This window comes from Uloborus diversus, chromosome 5 (assembly GCF_026930045.1).
Source record: "Uloborus diversus isolate 005 chromosome 5, Udiv.v.3.1, whole genome shotgun sequence".
NCBI classification, from domain to species: domain Eukaryota; kingdom Metazoa; phylum Arthropoda; class Arachnida; order Araneae; family Uloboridae; genus Uloborus; species Uloborus diversus.
The window spans coordinates 146,726,182-146,740,273 of NC_072735.1; the positions used below are offsets into that span (position 1 = coordinate 146,726,182).

The 14,092-nt window shown below is 34.7% G+C and overlaps 1 protein-coding gene across 2 annotated transcripts in view; it reads left to right on the plus strand.

Moving 5' to 3' along the window:
• LOC129222042 (uncharacterized) overlaps positions 1-14,092 on the plus strand; it is a 39,931-nt gene that overhangs the window by 12,735 nt on the left and 13,104 nt on the right. For both annotated transcript variants that reach the window (XM_054856460.1, XM_054856461.1), the window contains exons 3-5: positions 747-893; positions 1,120-1,281; positions 7,543-7,622. In XM_054856460.1, the coding sequence (XP_054712435.1) occupies positions 747-893; positions 1,120-1,281; positions 7,543-7,622 (389 nt within the window). The remainder of the gene's footprint in view (positions 1-746; positions 894-1,119; positions 1,282-7,542; positions 7,623-14,092) is intronic.

Below are 14,092 nucleotides of genomic sequence, written 5' to 3' on the forward strand. Positions count from 1 at the left end.
TTATTCTTTCCATTTATTCACTCAATCTTTTATTCACTGGTTTATATAATAAAAAAGGTTTTTTCAATCAATTAGAAAATATTTCATTAGAAAAATATTTTATTTTTCACTTTGCCCCCATGAAAAAAAAGTGAAAAATTTCCACCTTTATTTGAATGCAAAAATTTGCTGCCAAAAATAAAAATTATTGTGTTAATACAAGTTTTATTTTCAAATACAATGTTCTTTCTGTATGTACTGCAATTCTCAAAACAAATTTCCAATTTTTTCATTTTGAAAACGCTCAGTCATCTTAACTATTTCACTTTGCCCCCACATTCTCCTAAAAACATATTTATATTAATTGTACTCATTTAATTAAAAGTAACAGTAAAGCAAAATGAATCATTTTAAGCTTATGTTTCAGGTTGGTCATAACTCCTTCCCTTAAATCATTTCTGCATAAAAGTTACTGCAAACAAATGCTTTCAGGAAGGAATTATGACACCACCCCAAAGTAAGTGCTGATTTTTCTGGAATAGGACCAAAAAATTCTTAAAATTTTTAAAAAAGACTAGAGATCTAACAAGAGGTAACTCTTTTAAGGTTAATGGTTAATACTTCTGATGCAAATATTATATTATCTTAGGCACAAAATGTTATTGATAGGGAAAGGTTATAAACAATTATTGATGTAGCACTGAAGTCTTCAAAACTTTTTTCAAGCAATTGCTATTTTTTCTAATTCATTCCTTTTAATTTTTCAGGCAGAATCTGCTATTGATACATTTAACTATGACGAAGCTGATTCTAAGCTGACTGAAGTATTGAAAATAAACCCAGATGACACAAAAGCGTTAGAAATGCTAGCTAGTGTGTACATAGAGCAATGTAAATGGTTTGAGGTTGAAAACGTATCCTTCATATCTTTCTGCTTTTAAAGAAGTTTGTACCTAAAAGAAATTGTTAAACTTGCTATTTAATGTCTCTTATAACTAATAAGAATATCTTTTTAAAGGTTTTCTTTTCTTTTTTTTTTAAAATTCTTTATAAGAATACAATAGCTTAGCTCTTAGAAATGATTTCTTCAAAGTTTTTAGAAACCTATTGTGTAATTTCAATTTTCTTAACCAACCATAGCTTTTGAAACATTGCATAGAAATTGCACCTTCTGTTGGATATTCAAAATTCTTTTCTATGGCTCAACTTTGTAATGGGAAGGAAGCTTTAGAAAATTATCTAAAAGGTGTTGAAATAATAGAAAAGGAACTAGAAAATGTAGAAAATATTTTACCTTCTGAGGTAAGTGCTTTGTTTTGATGATGTTACATGGGATTAGAATCTCGGATCTAAAAAGGTATATCAGCCATTATCACCTAGGTTTTTAATTTTTATTTTAGTTGCAGAATCTAGCTATTTTATTAATCAAATAAGACAGTCAAGGTCAATAACTGTTAAAATAATTTGTATATATACAGGGTGTCTCAAAAGGTTGTTGACAAACAGGACATGCTGGTATGTCATATCATGTTGAACAAGATGTAAGGTAGTAGTAACATGTTTGCAAAAGCAATGTTGGCGTGCTACTTGCTGACAAAGCCAGACACTGATGGATGCACAGCATGTCGATTATTACACAAAGAGAATTTTACACAACATTTTAGTTTTCAAGGAAGGCTTATAGTTGTTTAAATTTGAGATTTCCCCCTTTACATATGCATGAAAATCTATCTTTATGCCAAATTTCAAGTATGTGAGACACATTGAAGTTCGTAAACATTTTGATGAGTGAGTCAGTCAGTGTAAAAAATGACACTTTTCAGATCTTAATAATTCCATAACTATAAGAGGTACATTCATGAAATTTAGGATTATAGGTCTGCTATGCAGCTGTATTAGACGTACAAAATTTTAAGCACGTAGATTTAATAGTTTTTGAGAAATGAGAGGATCAAAAGTAGCTTGAAATGGTTCATGTAAGATACACACTGGCAGATGTGTCGCCTGATTTCCGAAATTGGCTGACACATTACCGTGTGTCTAAATATGTGACATGTTGTGCATCCGTCAGTGTCCAACTTAGAGTGCATGTAGTGCTTATGTGCAGGCTCGTGTTTGTATGTAGGGAGTTGTGTGTAGTTATATGTATGTGTAGACTTTTGTATGCATGTTTTGTATTGCATGTGTGTGTAGGTGCATGTGTGTGTATGTGGGCATGCATGTGTAGAACCCAGGGCTGTGGAGTCAGACATAGGCTTAGGAACCGGGAGAGCTGGGGGAGCTTGGGCTCCCCCTGGAATATTTCAGATAGGCTCAGCTCCCCCAGAAAAATTCTCGCACTACAGTTTTTTGCGGTACAGTCTGCCTCAAACCTGATTTCAAAAATGTGATCTGCCTTTTCTAGGAATTTCCACACAACAAGCAACAAAACCAGGGGACAAATGGAATGGTCAGTACACTTGAGTTCACTTTCACCCTTTTCCCTCCCCATATATATCATTTGAACAAATTTTTTAATTTCTTTAAAACTTGAATCTATTGTTTTTGGTGGGAAATGTTGATAAAAGAAACAACCTAAATCAGTGGCATACCCAGAAATTACTTTTCGCGGCACATATCATAGCTGTGATAAAGAAACGCAATTTCTAGAACTATCCCAAGGTGAAAATTTAAAAAAAAAAAAAAAAACTTTGTATCAATTATTTTGTTCTATTGTAAACCGTCAGAAATACAGGGATAGATATTTTTTATGAAGTTATAAAATTGCAAAGATAAATATCATTTAAAGAATACTAAAGGTATTCACACAAAAATCACAAAAATTCACACTAATAAAAATCGGTGAAATCTTCATTAGACTATTCATAAAAATCTTTCAATAATTTTAAAAACAGTTACAATGTAAAATACAGATTAAACGGTGCGAGTTAATTGAAATGAAAAATTTTTAACAGATTATAATTTAAGAAGTTAAATTTATTCTTGTTTTTTGATTTCTCAAAATAAAGATTTTTGTCGCTTACAGATATATTTTCATGTTAAAATTGTTACTTTTTATTTATTATTTCAGAAAAAAGCTCCAATAATTTTTTATAGTTTCTATAAAGTACTTTTACTAAAATATATCTGAACAATATAATAGTAACATAACGAACATTTTATTTTAATACATTTCAAAAGTACCGTTTTTCCGCCCTCCTCTTTCATTTATTTCTATTTTTCTGGTTTTCAGAAAATAAGTTAGTCTTATAAATGCTACGCTGCTAAATCCCTCCCTTCCATCCAAAACTATTTACAGAGTACCTCAAATTTTTTTTCCAGGGCTCGATTTCCTGAATATTTCAGAAGAGAGTCCCTGAATACCTGTCCCTCCAACAACATATGATATCATATAATGTTCCGTTTTTGGGGCTTCAATTTCAAAAAATTGCTGGGCCCCTAATTCTACTAACAAATAAAACCCACAATAGCTTTTTTAGACTACAATTTCGAAAAATTACTGGAGCAGGGCTGTCGAAACCCTTCTCTCTGATATTGAAGAAAAAAAAAACGATGAATATGGAGTTTTTACAACTCTACAATTTCGAAAAGTTTAAGGGGAAGGAACCTCTTCTGATAACATGATTGAAGAACGTTCTCTAAGACTTCAGTTTTGAAATTTTTCCACAGAAGAACTCCATACCTTTTCCCCCCCCTAACATCAGTGGAGATTGTCTACAATGGGGTCATTTCCAAAAAAGTATTTTTTTCTTAAAAACATAGGATCTGACCATTTTTTAAATAATTTAAGTTTAATATTTAAAAAAAATTACTTAAATCGCCGCGCTTTCAATGTTTATGCTTCTGTCCGATGACATCACAAATGATGAAATGCCATTCTGTGTTGCCACTCACAGAGCAAAATATTTAATTCACATCTTTACTCACGTGCATTGGCAACGATATGGTTGATAGCAAGCGTAGAGCGCAATTTTAATTCGCTTCTTGATTATCATAACATGGAATCGCGGAAAAAAGATGCAGCAAAGTGCATCATTTGTGACGTTATCAAGACCACGCCTTGTTTGAAAAATTGGACATTTAAAAAAATTTAATTTAAAAGTAACTGTTAGGAAAATGAAAGTATTTTCGGGTCATTTTTTTTGCTTATTCTGTCAATTTTAGTGACAAAAAGTACTATTTTTGACTGAAGGAAACAACCTCATTGCGTTATTGGAACTTCAAATTTGAAATAGTGTGAGGGAGATGTAAATCGATCGAGGACAATCCCCGAGTCATATCATTTTCACTAAAGTCAACAAATCTATCTATACTTATAACATAAAGCTGAAGTGTTTGTTTGTTTGAACGCCCTAATTTCAGGAACTGCTGGTTTAAATAGAAAAATTATTTTTGGGTTGAATAATTCATTTATTGAGGAAGGCTATAGGCTATTTCTTTTAAAAACCTGATTGAACGAAATATTTGTAATTGCAAATTAAATGTTTAATTAATTGTTTAGTTCTATGAATTCCTGATAGATGGCGGGTTAAGTTTAGTGCTATGAATTCCTAATACATGGCGGGTTAAGTTAACTCATCCAGAGGGCGCTACTCAAGTGTCAATAGCTGCGAGGAACCATGCCGCGCGGCTCAGACGCTAAGTTTTTGTGAGACTGTTGTGGTGAGCGAACTAGTTTTTGAATGTTCTTTTTTTCGATATTCAGTTACATAATTTGATTTTGTAGGATTTTTCTATTGGGTTTGTTTTCCTTATTTCTTCAACGTTCATTTTTGTTCTTATAGTTGAAGGTAGTTACTTATCTAAGTAAATAATTTGATTTGCCGTATTATTCAATTGTGACTGTTCTTTATGAAGTTTTTAGTAAAGTATTGTTTATTGGGAGAAACATTTTAAATAGCAGAAAAAAGCTGCTTCACTCGATAAAGGGCATGGTTACGGTAGCGTTTTTACTTGGCACGTTAAGTGAAAACTCTACAGTTGAAGGATTATTTGAGTTTTAAAGCTACTGTGTGAAGTACCTTTTATGTGTTTTGGCAAATATTTTTAAAGGGGGGAGAGACTTTAATAGGTTTTTTGAAAAGGTGTGTACGTGTTTTAGTTGAAGAAAAATGATAATTTCACATCAGAAGGGGAGGAGGAGGAGGGGAGCACAGATTTTTTTTATTCAACGGACTTCCTTTAAATTCTTAGCAGGGGCACCGCCGTGCGGGTACTGCTAGTATGGTAGATATATAATTATATTTTTAAGACATCAACTTAGAAATATTTTCAGGGATTCAGGGATAAACATTTTCTCCCCTTAGCATCACCAAATATTTCCTAAAACTACGATTTCAGAACTAGAATTTCAAAAAATTCCTGGGGAGAACACCTAGACCCCTCAATGTTTACGTGCTCATCTTCGAGTACTGAGAGTCCCCTTTTTAAAGCCAGAAGTTTTATCACCCCCATGTGCAATGATATCAAAAATGATTGAAAACAATGCTGGGAAAGAGATAGAAGCATCGAAGCTAATTTCATATGAGAAAAAATTTTAAGTGTCGCCCCCTCCCCCCTCCAAATTATTTTCTCGTTGCGCCACTGCTTTTACCCCTTGAATCCCGTACATTTCCTACAATGAGCCCCAGCTCCCCCTACTTTTACAAAGTTCCTACGCCTCTGGTGTCAGAGTCTAACAGAATTTGAGGTTAAGGAGTCGGAGTCGTTCGAAAACATGTCAACTCCAACTCCGAGTTTCTTTTTTTTCTTTAATTTTCACTGATTCTCCTTGTATTTTCTCATATCTGCGTACCAATTAATTTGATTACATGTATAAAAGCCTGCTAATAAGAAAATAATTGTCATTGTGGCAACCAGATGACTTGGTTGTACGTCGAGCTTTCTGTAACAGCTACCTACACCAACTCCTAGTTTGCTTTCTTTTTAACTTTAAAGATGATGACTGATAGCAACAGTCAGCAAACAGTTTTGTTGCCTAACATTTTCTAAGTAATCACTTTCAAATAAAAATAATATATTTTTTACCTCAATCTCAGTTATAAAATAGTAAAAAGAATGTATGCATCGCTTGAGCAAGTCGGGAAACTTCTGAGGGTGCTTGGTAAATTCAAGTAAGTGTTGGCACGAAAGCACATATCCAAAAGATCCGATAAAATATAATTTTTTAAATCTAAAGACTTTATCTAAGAAAGCTTGGTTATCACTAAAAAGTTCAAAATTAAATCAGTACATGATTTATTGGTTACAACACTGAATAATTGTAGTTAATCCAAAAATCTTCTTATAAAGGTTAATTCTAAAGCTGCCAATGAAATTAAAACAAAAAATTTAACTTAGAAATGTAGGTGTAGTAAAAGCTATTCGTACAAAGTTGTAACCGCCGCATTTTGGGTAAAATTTGCTCCAGACGTACATGTACCGACTGCTCTCCGCAATATAGTGCAATAGTTTTGTTTAAATTTTTAAGATTAAATTTAAGATTTGTTATTAGGAAATTTTTTCAGAATTAAAGTATTCCAATTTTTATAAACACTGAAATTAAGTTGAGGTGTCACCCATCAGATGGGCATAATCCGGGAGGGAGGGGGGGGGGGGTAGGACAGTCTCTTCTCAAAAAAAATTTTTGAACTCAGCAAAAAAAATCACTCAAGTTACAGCTTTCAAAAATTGAAAACCCAAGATTTGATCAACATCTATTTGTTAAACATTAAAGGGAAGCAAATTAATTCTATTCATTTTTTTAATGGGATTTTTAAGTATTCTCACTTTAGAAATTGCAAATATTGGATACTTTAATTTTCAAATTGAATTTCTAACATTGTGTACATGTTAGGTTTACAATAAAATATAACGCGAAAATTTCATAAAAAAAGACAATCTCTATTTAGGAGTTTTCCCCCTTCCCATGAGAGGGGGGGGGGAGAATTGGAAAAATAAATAAATAAATAAAAAAGCCGGAATTGGAGTCAGAGTCGGATGGTCCAAAATTAAGGAGTTAGGAGTCGATCATTTCTCTTCCGACTCCGCAACCCTGGTAGGACCATAAAAATTATTTCATGCTACCCACATTTCATGTATTTCATGTTATCTGATAAATTATTAAGTGACTGTTAACTCACGAGACCGAAAGAATATTTCACCTTAAACGATATTTTCACATAAGGGGATTAGTGTTAGCGAGGTTTGACTGTATTACTGTTATAATTAGTGGTTTGCAATAAGTGTTCAATCGTCATACCTTCCTGAATAATTATGATCAAATAATCATTTGAGAACTCTGCATTTATGTATAATGAATAAATGTTTTGTGATACATCAAATAAATAATTGGAAAATTTTTGAAACAAATTTTACAATTTTTAATGTTTTTCTCAAATTTTGTATTATAATGAGTGATTGTCCTATTTTTAAGTCATGTAAAAGTAAAAATACATTTTTGCAATTTATTCGTACATAAAATGAAAGCGTTTAATTGTGTGCTGAACTACTTTTTTACGACCACTTAGGATCAATTTTTCTTGTGATCAATTTTACATATGAAACTGTCTTTATTATTTATAGGAGAAGAATAAACCTTCCCTGCAAAGAAATTTATCTGATGCATATTGTTCCATTGCTGAAATTTATATGACAGATTGTTGGTAAATTTTTTGATTATTATTATGATAAAAATTCATTTTTCCCACCACCCTACAACCTTGAATTGTTGATTAATATATTTTTTGTAACATATATATATATATATATATATATATATATATTGTTGCATCTCCCCCATTACGGAATAGAGGGCGCTATTAGAGCGCGGGAAGAATGTACTTCCACTTCAACTTTAGTCATCCATTCTTGAACTTTCTGTTGTCCTCGTGTTCTTGTGTGTGCCGTCGTTCTTGTGATGTGTGTAATAAAAGCCTTTACAAAATAATGCTTGGGTCTTCTTTCCATTAAATTAAACTCGACCCTACTCGTGTTCCAACATTTCTGGCGCCCAACGTAAAAAGAAAAAAAAGGTAAAATGGAAAAAAGCTGCCTGCTTCAACGTAAAGTGCTACGCTCAGCAGTAACAAGAACGATAACTGAGTTGGATAACTGCTTCACAGCAAACGATGTCCAATCTGCTTCACTGGCATATGCCAAACTTGAGGAAAAGACGAAGCGTCTTTTTGAAAATGACGAATTCGTCATTAGTTACCTCTCTTCAAATCCGGATTCGAACGCGGAACCGGACAAGATTGTGGAGAATGAACTTGAGCAAATTGAGAATTACCGGGATAATTTCACGTCTGCGAGAGTTCGTTACCAAGACTTTTTAAAAACTTTTGAAAATCCAGTACAGCAAGAACGAAACGTCCCCCCGTCAACAGAACGTTTGAGTATAAACTTACCAAAACTGCAATTGACTGAATTCGATGGAAATATCAAACAATGGTTTTCTTTTTGGTCAATGTTCCAAAAAATTGACGAGGATCCAAAAATTGAGGATGACGTTAAATTTGCGTATTTAATGCAAACAACAAAAGGTAAGGCTTTTGATTTTGTTCAGTCTTATCAAGTGTCTAAAAGTGATTATAAAGTTGTTATCAAAAACTTGAAAGCACGTTTCGCGGATGATAAAATGCTTATTGAATTATATGTACGCGAACTGTTGAAATTGGTTCTAAATCAATCTCAAAATTTGTCTTTCACTAACTTAGTTGATCAGTTAGACACTCATTTGCGCTGTTTAGAAAACTTGGGTGTGACTAAGGAAAAATACGCATGCATGCTTTATCCTTTAGTCGAAGCCTCTATTCCTGAACAAATTTTAATAGCATGGGAAAGAGAAAGGAATTCAATTTCTCGTAACAGTAATACAAATTCGCATGACCTCGACCTTTTAATTCAATTTCTCCGATCTGAAGTTGTTAGCGCTGAACGCTTACGTATCGCCAAATCATTTTGTTCGGTAGAAAAAGATAAAAACAAAATTCTGACTGTAAAAAATAAAACAGATGATACTCGCGATTTACATAAGTCGGCGCCAGTTTCAACGGCTTCGACTCTTGTAACCCAAACAAAAAATGAAAGGAAAGGATCGAATTTTTACTGTTTATTTTGTTCGAAAAAAAACTCATCGCAGTTGCGACTGCTTTACGGCTCAAAAAATGCCCTTGCACGAAAGAAAAAAGAAAGTAATAGAAATGAAAGCGTGTTTATCATGCCTTAGAATTAACTGTCGTGCAGATAAATGCGGAATGAGTGTCCGGTGCTTAGTTTGTGCGAAAAAACATTTTCCAATTTTGTGTCCAAATTTAGGTAAGGAAAATGAAATTTATTTTTCTTCTTCGGGCAAAACAGAAACTAATAGTGTCACCAGCAATAGCTCTTCCGGCTCGACAGATGTTTTATTGCAAACACTTAGAATTAAAGTATCGGGCCCTTCGAAAACAAAAATAGTGCGTTGTTTGTGTGATTCTGCATCACAAAGGTCTTACGTAAATCGCAAACTCGCAGAATTTTTGAACTTAAAAACTGATCACTCCGAATTTCTTAAACATAGTTTGTTTGGCGGTGTTGAAACAGAAAAAATTCAACATTCCGCATTTAAGTGTGAACTACAAGAAATTCGGGGAAATTTTTCGTGTGAAGCGATACTGTTAGATAAGGATATAATTTGTGGCAAAATTCCAAAAATAAGTAAATCTGATGCCGAATACTTCACTAAAAACGGAATCTTTTTATCGGATGTGGAAACCGATGATTCTGAGATATCAGTTTTATTAGGTGCTGATTATTTGGGAAAAATTTTAACTGGTGCCATAAGTAAGCAACCCAATGGCTTGACCGCTGTTCAAACTTATCTAGGGTGGGTAGTTATGGGTAAATCGGTATCCGACGCCACTTATTCTAACTATGCCATGCCTATAATTTCATTGCTAAACGCTAGCAAAATTTGTGACCTTTGGTCATTGGATGTCCTAGGTATACGGGACCCTGTAGAAAACAAAACAAAAAAGGATATTGATGATGAAACCGTTTCTTTTTTTGAAAAAACTGTTAAATTTTGTGATAATAGGTATGAGGTAAATCTTCCATGGGTTGAAGGGCATCCAGAGTTACTTGATTTGCGATTTCAAGCAGAAAAACGCCTCAATACTATGTCTTCTAAACTTATTTCCTCAGGGAAATTTGATTCTTATGACAAAATTTTGAAAGAATGGGAACAGTTGGGAATCATAGAGCAGGTCCCGAGTAGCGTTAATGGGGAAAACTTATCTGAACAGAGATGCCGGTATTTACCTCACAGAGCCGTCTTTAAGGAATCTAGTCTTACGACAAAAATACATCCAGTTTTCGACGCTTCTGCAAAAGACGAAAATTCAGTTTCCCTGAACCAATGCTTAGCTACTGGACCAAACTATATTGAAATGATCCCTTCCATTTTGAATAAATTTCGCAAAGATAGATTAGGCGTCATTTCAGACATTCGCAAAGCATTTTTGCAGATTTCAATTTCCCCTACAGACAGAGACTTTTTGCGATTTCTGTGGTGGAAAGATTATGAAAAACGCGAAATTGAAACGTATAGGCATTGTAGAGTAGTCTTTGGCCTTTCTTCGAGTTTATTTTTGCTCATGTCTACGATTTATCACCATTTAGATAAAGAAAGTAGCAATGAAGTTGCAGTAAAATTGAAAGATTCTTTCTATGTCGATAATGTTGTTGCTAGTGTTCAAAATGAGATAGAACTTCAACAGTTTCGAACAACAGCTTGTCAGATTATGTCAAAAGCGGGGTTTGAGCTCACGGGTTGGGTATTCTCCTCAAAGTATCAAAACGGGGAAAAAACAAAATGCTCGGTACTTGGTCTTTTATGGGATCCAAGTGCGGATTTGATATCTTGCGATCTCGGCAATGTTTCGACTGAAATCAACAATTCGTGTTCAAAACGGCAACTTTTGTCAATTTCGCAAAAGATATTTGACCCGATCGGTTTTACAGCACCCGTGACACTCATTCCAAAACTTCTAATGCAAAAAGCGTGGAAAAATTATAAGCTAACATGGGATCAAAAACTGCCGCCTGAAATTATCGAGGAATTCAAAAATTGGCTTGCTAGTTTGAAATTTTTGGAATTAATTCAAATTCCGCGTTACTTTGGGGGTTTAGTTGATGAGTCAACTACCACAATGCATATGTTCAGTGATGCAAGTGGGAAAGCCTTTGCAGCGTGCGTGTTTTTGAGAATCGAATGCGGTAATGAAGTTCAGATTAAATTAGTTCAGGCAAAGTCACGCGTTGCCCCTCTAAAAAAGGATCCCGTCACCAAAATGAAAACTGAAATGTCCATCCCAAAACTCGAACTCTTGGCTGCAGTAATCGGCACTCGTTTAGTTCAGAACGTCAAAACATCACTGAATATTGAGAATATCCAAACTTTCTACTGGACTGACTCGAAAGTTGTGCTCTGTTGGATAAAAAACTCAGGAACTTGGAAAACATTTGTGCGTAATAGAGTTAAAGAGATCCATTTAAGTTCGTCGAAAGAAGAGTGGAATTTCGTTCCATCACAGATGAACATTGCAGACATCGCGTCCAGGGGATGTAATGCACAAACCCTCTTCAGTCTTTGCTGGTGGGAGGGTCCCATTTGGTTGAAAAATCGTGCATGCTGGCCAGACACCCAAGACTTTGATTTATCAGATGGTTTGGAACTCGCTTCTAGAGAAAAAATACCAACAGTTACGACGAATATCACTCTAAACGATTTGAAGTCTAACTTCCTGGAGTGGAGTAAGCGAATTTCAAGATTTTCTACCATCATACGAATTTTGGCCTACGTGAAAAGATTCATCTATAATATAAAATCAGCAGTGCATGGTAAAAGAAACAATCTCCTTCGTGGACATCTGAGCAGAGAAGAGCTCTCCAAATCGGAGCTCGAAATTTTCCGTTTGATACAAAAAGAGACCTTTGTCAAAAACCGTCGACTGATTCCTGCTAACTTTGTGGTTAACTTTGATTCTGATGGCCTCCTCAGAGTGGAGACCAAACTTTACTCTACAGATAACGAAGATTATTTTAGAAAACCGATACTGTTGCCGGACAAGCACGAGCTTGTTTGCAAACTCATCGAAGATACGCATCGAACGTATAATCATGCAGGTGTACAGACACTCGTTTCCATCTTACGAGAGAAGTATTGGATACTGAGATCCAGGAGAACTGTCCGATCTGTAGTGTCAAAATGCGTGATTTGTCAAAGATTTAAGTCAAAACATGCCACTTCTGTGTTTGCACCTCTTCCTGAAGATCGTGTGAGAATGTCAGCTGTGTTTGAGACAACTGGTGTCGACATGGCTGGTCCTCTGCTCCTACGAAATCGTGATAAAGTCTGGATAGCAATTTTCACATGTGCAGTTTACCGTGCCGTTCATTTCGAACTTGTCTCGGACATATCATCCCAAAGTTTTCTTCTTGCATTAAGAAGATTTATCGCACGTCGAGGTCGAGTAGCAACAATTTACTCTGACAATGGTAAAAATTTCGTTGGACTAAACAATGAGCTCCAGAACATCGATTGGAGTATCATTATTTCTCACTCGGATTTGAAGAAGATCTCTTGGCACTTCAACCCTCCAACCGCCGCTTGGTGGGGTGGTTGGTGGGAGAGGGTAGTCCGAATGTTGAAGGAATTGCTGAGACGCAATGTAGGAAAAGCTTGTCTCCAATATGATGAACTTCACACCGTCGTGTGTGAGTGTGAAGCCCTGCTAAACAGCAGACCCCTCACTTATCTTTCGGAAGACCCCTCTGATTTAGTAGCTATAACACCATCTTTATTTTTGCAGGATCAGACTGAATTCTGCGTCGAAGACTTAGAGCAGAATGACTTGAAAAACCTTCGCAAACGTGCGAGGCACCTCCACGCCGTTAAGCAAAAACTTAAAATTAGGTTCCAAAAAGAATATCTCTCCCTTTTAAGGCAGACCAGCAAAGGAGTACAAACTCCACTAGCTGTGGGAGATATTGTCTTAATCAGTTTGGATAATAAAAAACGTGTAGATTGGCCTTTAGCCAAAATTATTGAAATTTACAAAGGGCGTGACGGTGTCTCCCGCGTTGCAAGATTGAAAACTCAGAGTGGTGAACTGGTACGACCATTTCAACGTTTGTACCGCTTGGAAACTTCAGGTAAAATTTCTGAGATTATGAGGGAACCAATAACCACCAAAAGTGGTAGGATCGTCAAACCTACGACACATTGAGTTGATATTTTAAGTATTTTAATGTCAACATCTACATTTGAATGTTTTAATTGTGTACTGTAATTTAATTCAGTGTTATATTTTGTGAGTTAAATTTTAAAAAAAAATGTTTAGTTGTCTAGTTATTTAAATTTATAAGTTTAGGTTAAACTTAAACTTTTGTGGGCGGAGGATGTTGCATCTCCCCCATTACGGAATAGAGGGCGCTATTAGAGCGCGGGAAGAATGTACTTCCACTTCAACTTTAGTCATCCATTCTTGAACTTTCTGTTGTCCTCGTGTTCTTGTGTGTGCCGTCGTTCTTGTGATGTGTGTAATAAAAGCCTTTACAAAATAATGCTTGGGTCTTCTTTCCATTAAATTAAACTCGACCCTACTCGTGTTCCAACATATATATATATATATATATATATATATATATATATATATATATATATATATACAGTGAAATCCCGTTACAACAAAATAATGTCAGTTTGAGTATTTTGTATTTATTGCTGTTTTTGGAAATTAAAAAACTGATTTTACAAGTCGTAACATGAAAGATCCAACTGTACTTTTGAAACAGAGCCATTCAAGGTGGAAATCAGCTCATGCTGAAACGTAAGCTGATATGAGACACCTAAGGCCATTGTTTAGCGATGCACAGTTGATTTCTGCATGCCAAATGTGAGGCACAACGCGAATTTACAAAAGAGGTCAGCAAGATTTCTGCTTTTCTTGTGGTCAGTAAAGTAACGATCATAAATTAGAATCTTTTAAAATATCCTCTGGGAATAAATCTCTCGCACAAAAGAAAATAACTTTTTCTAAAGACAACCAATGAATAAAATGTCAGTGTTCAATATTTTCCTCTTTGTTTT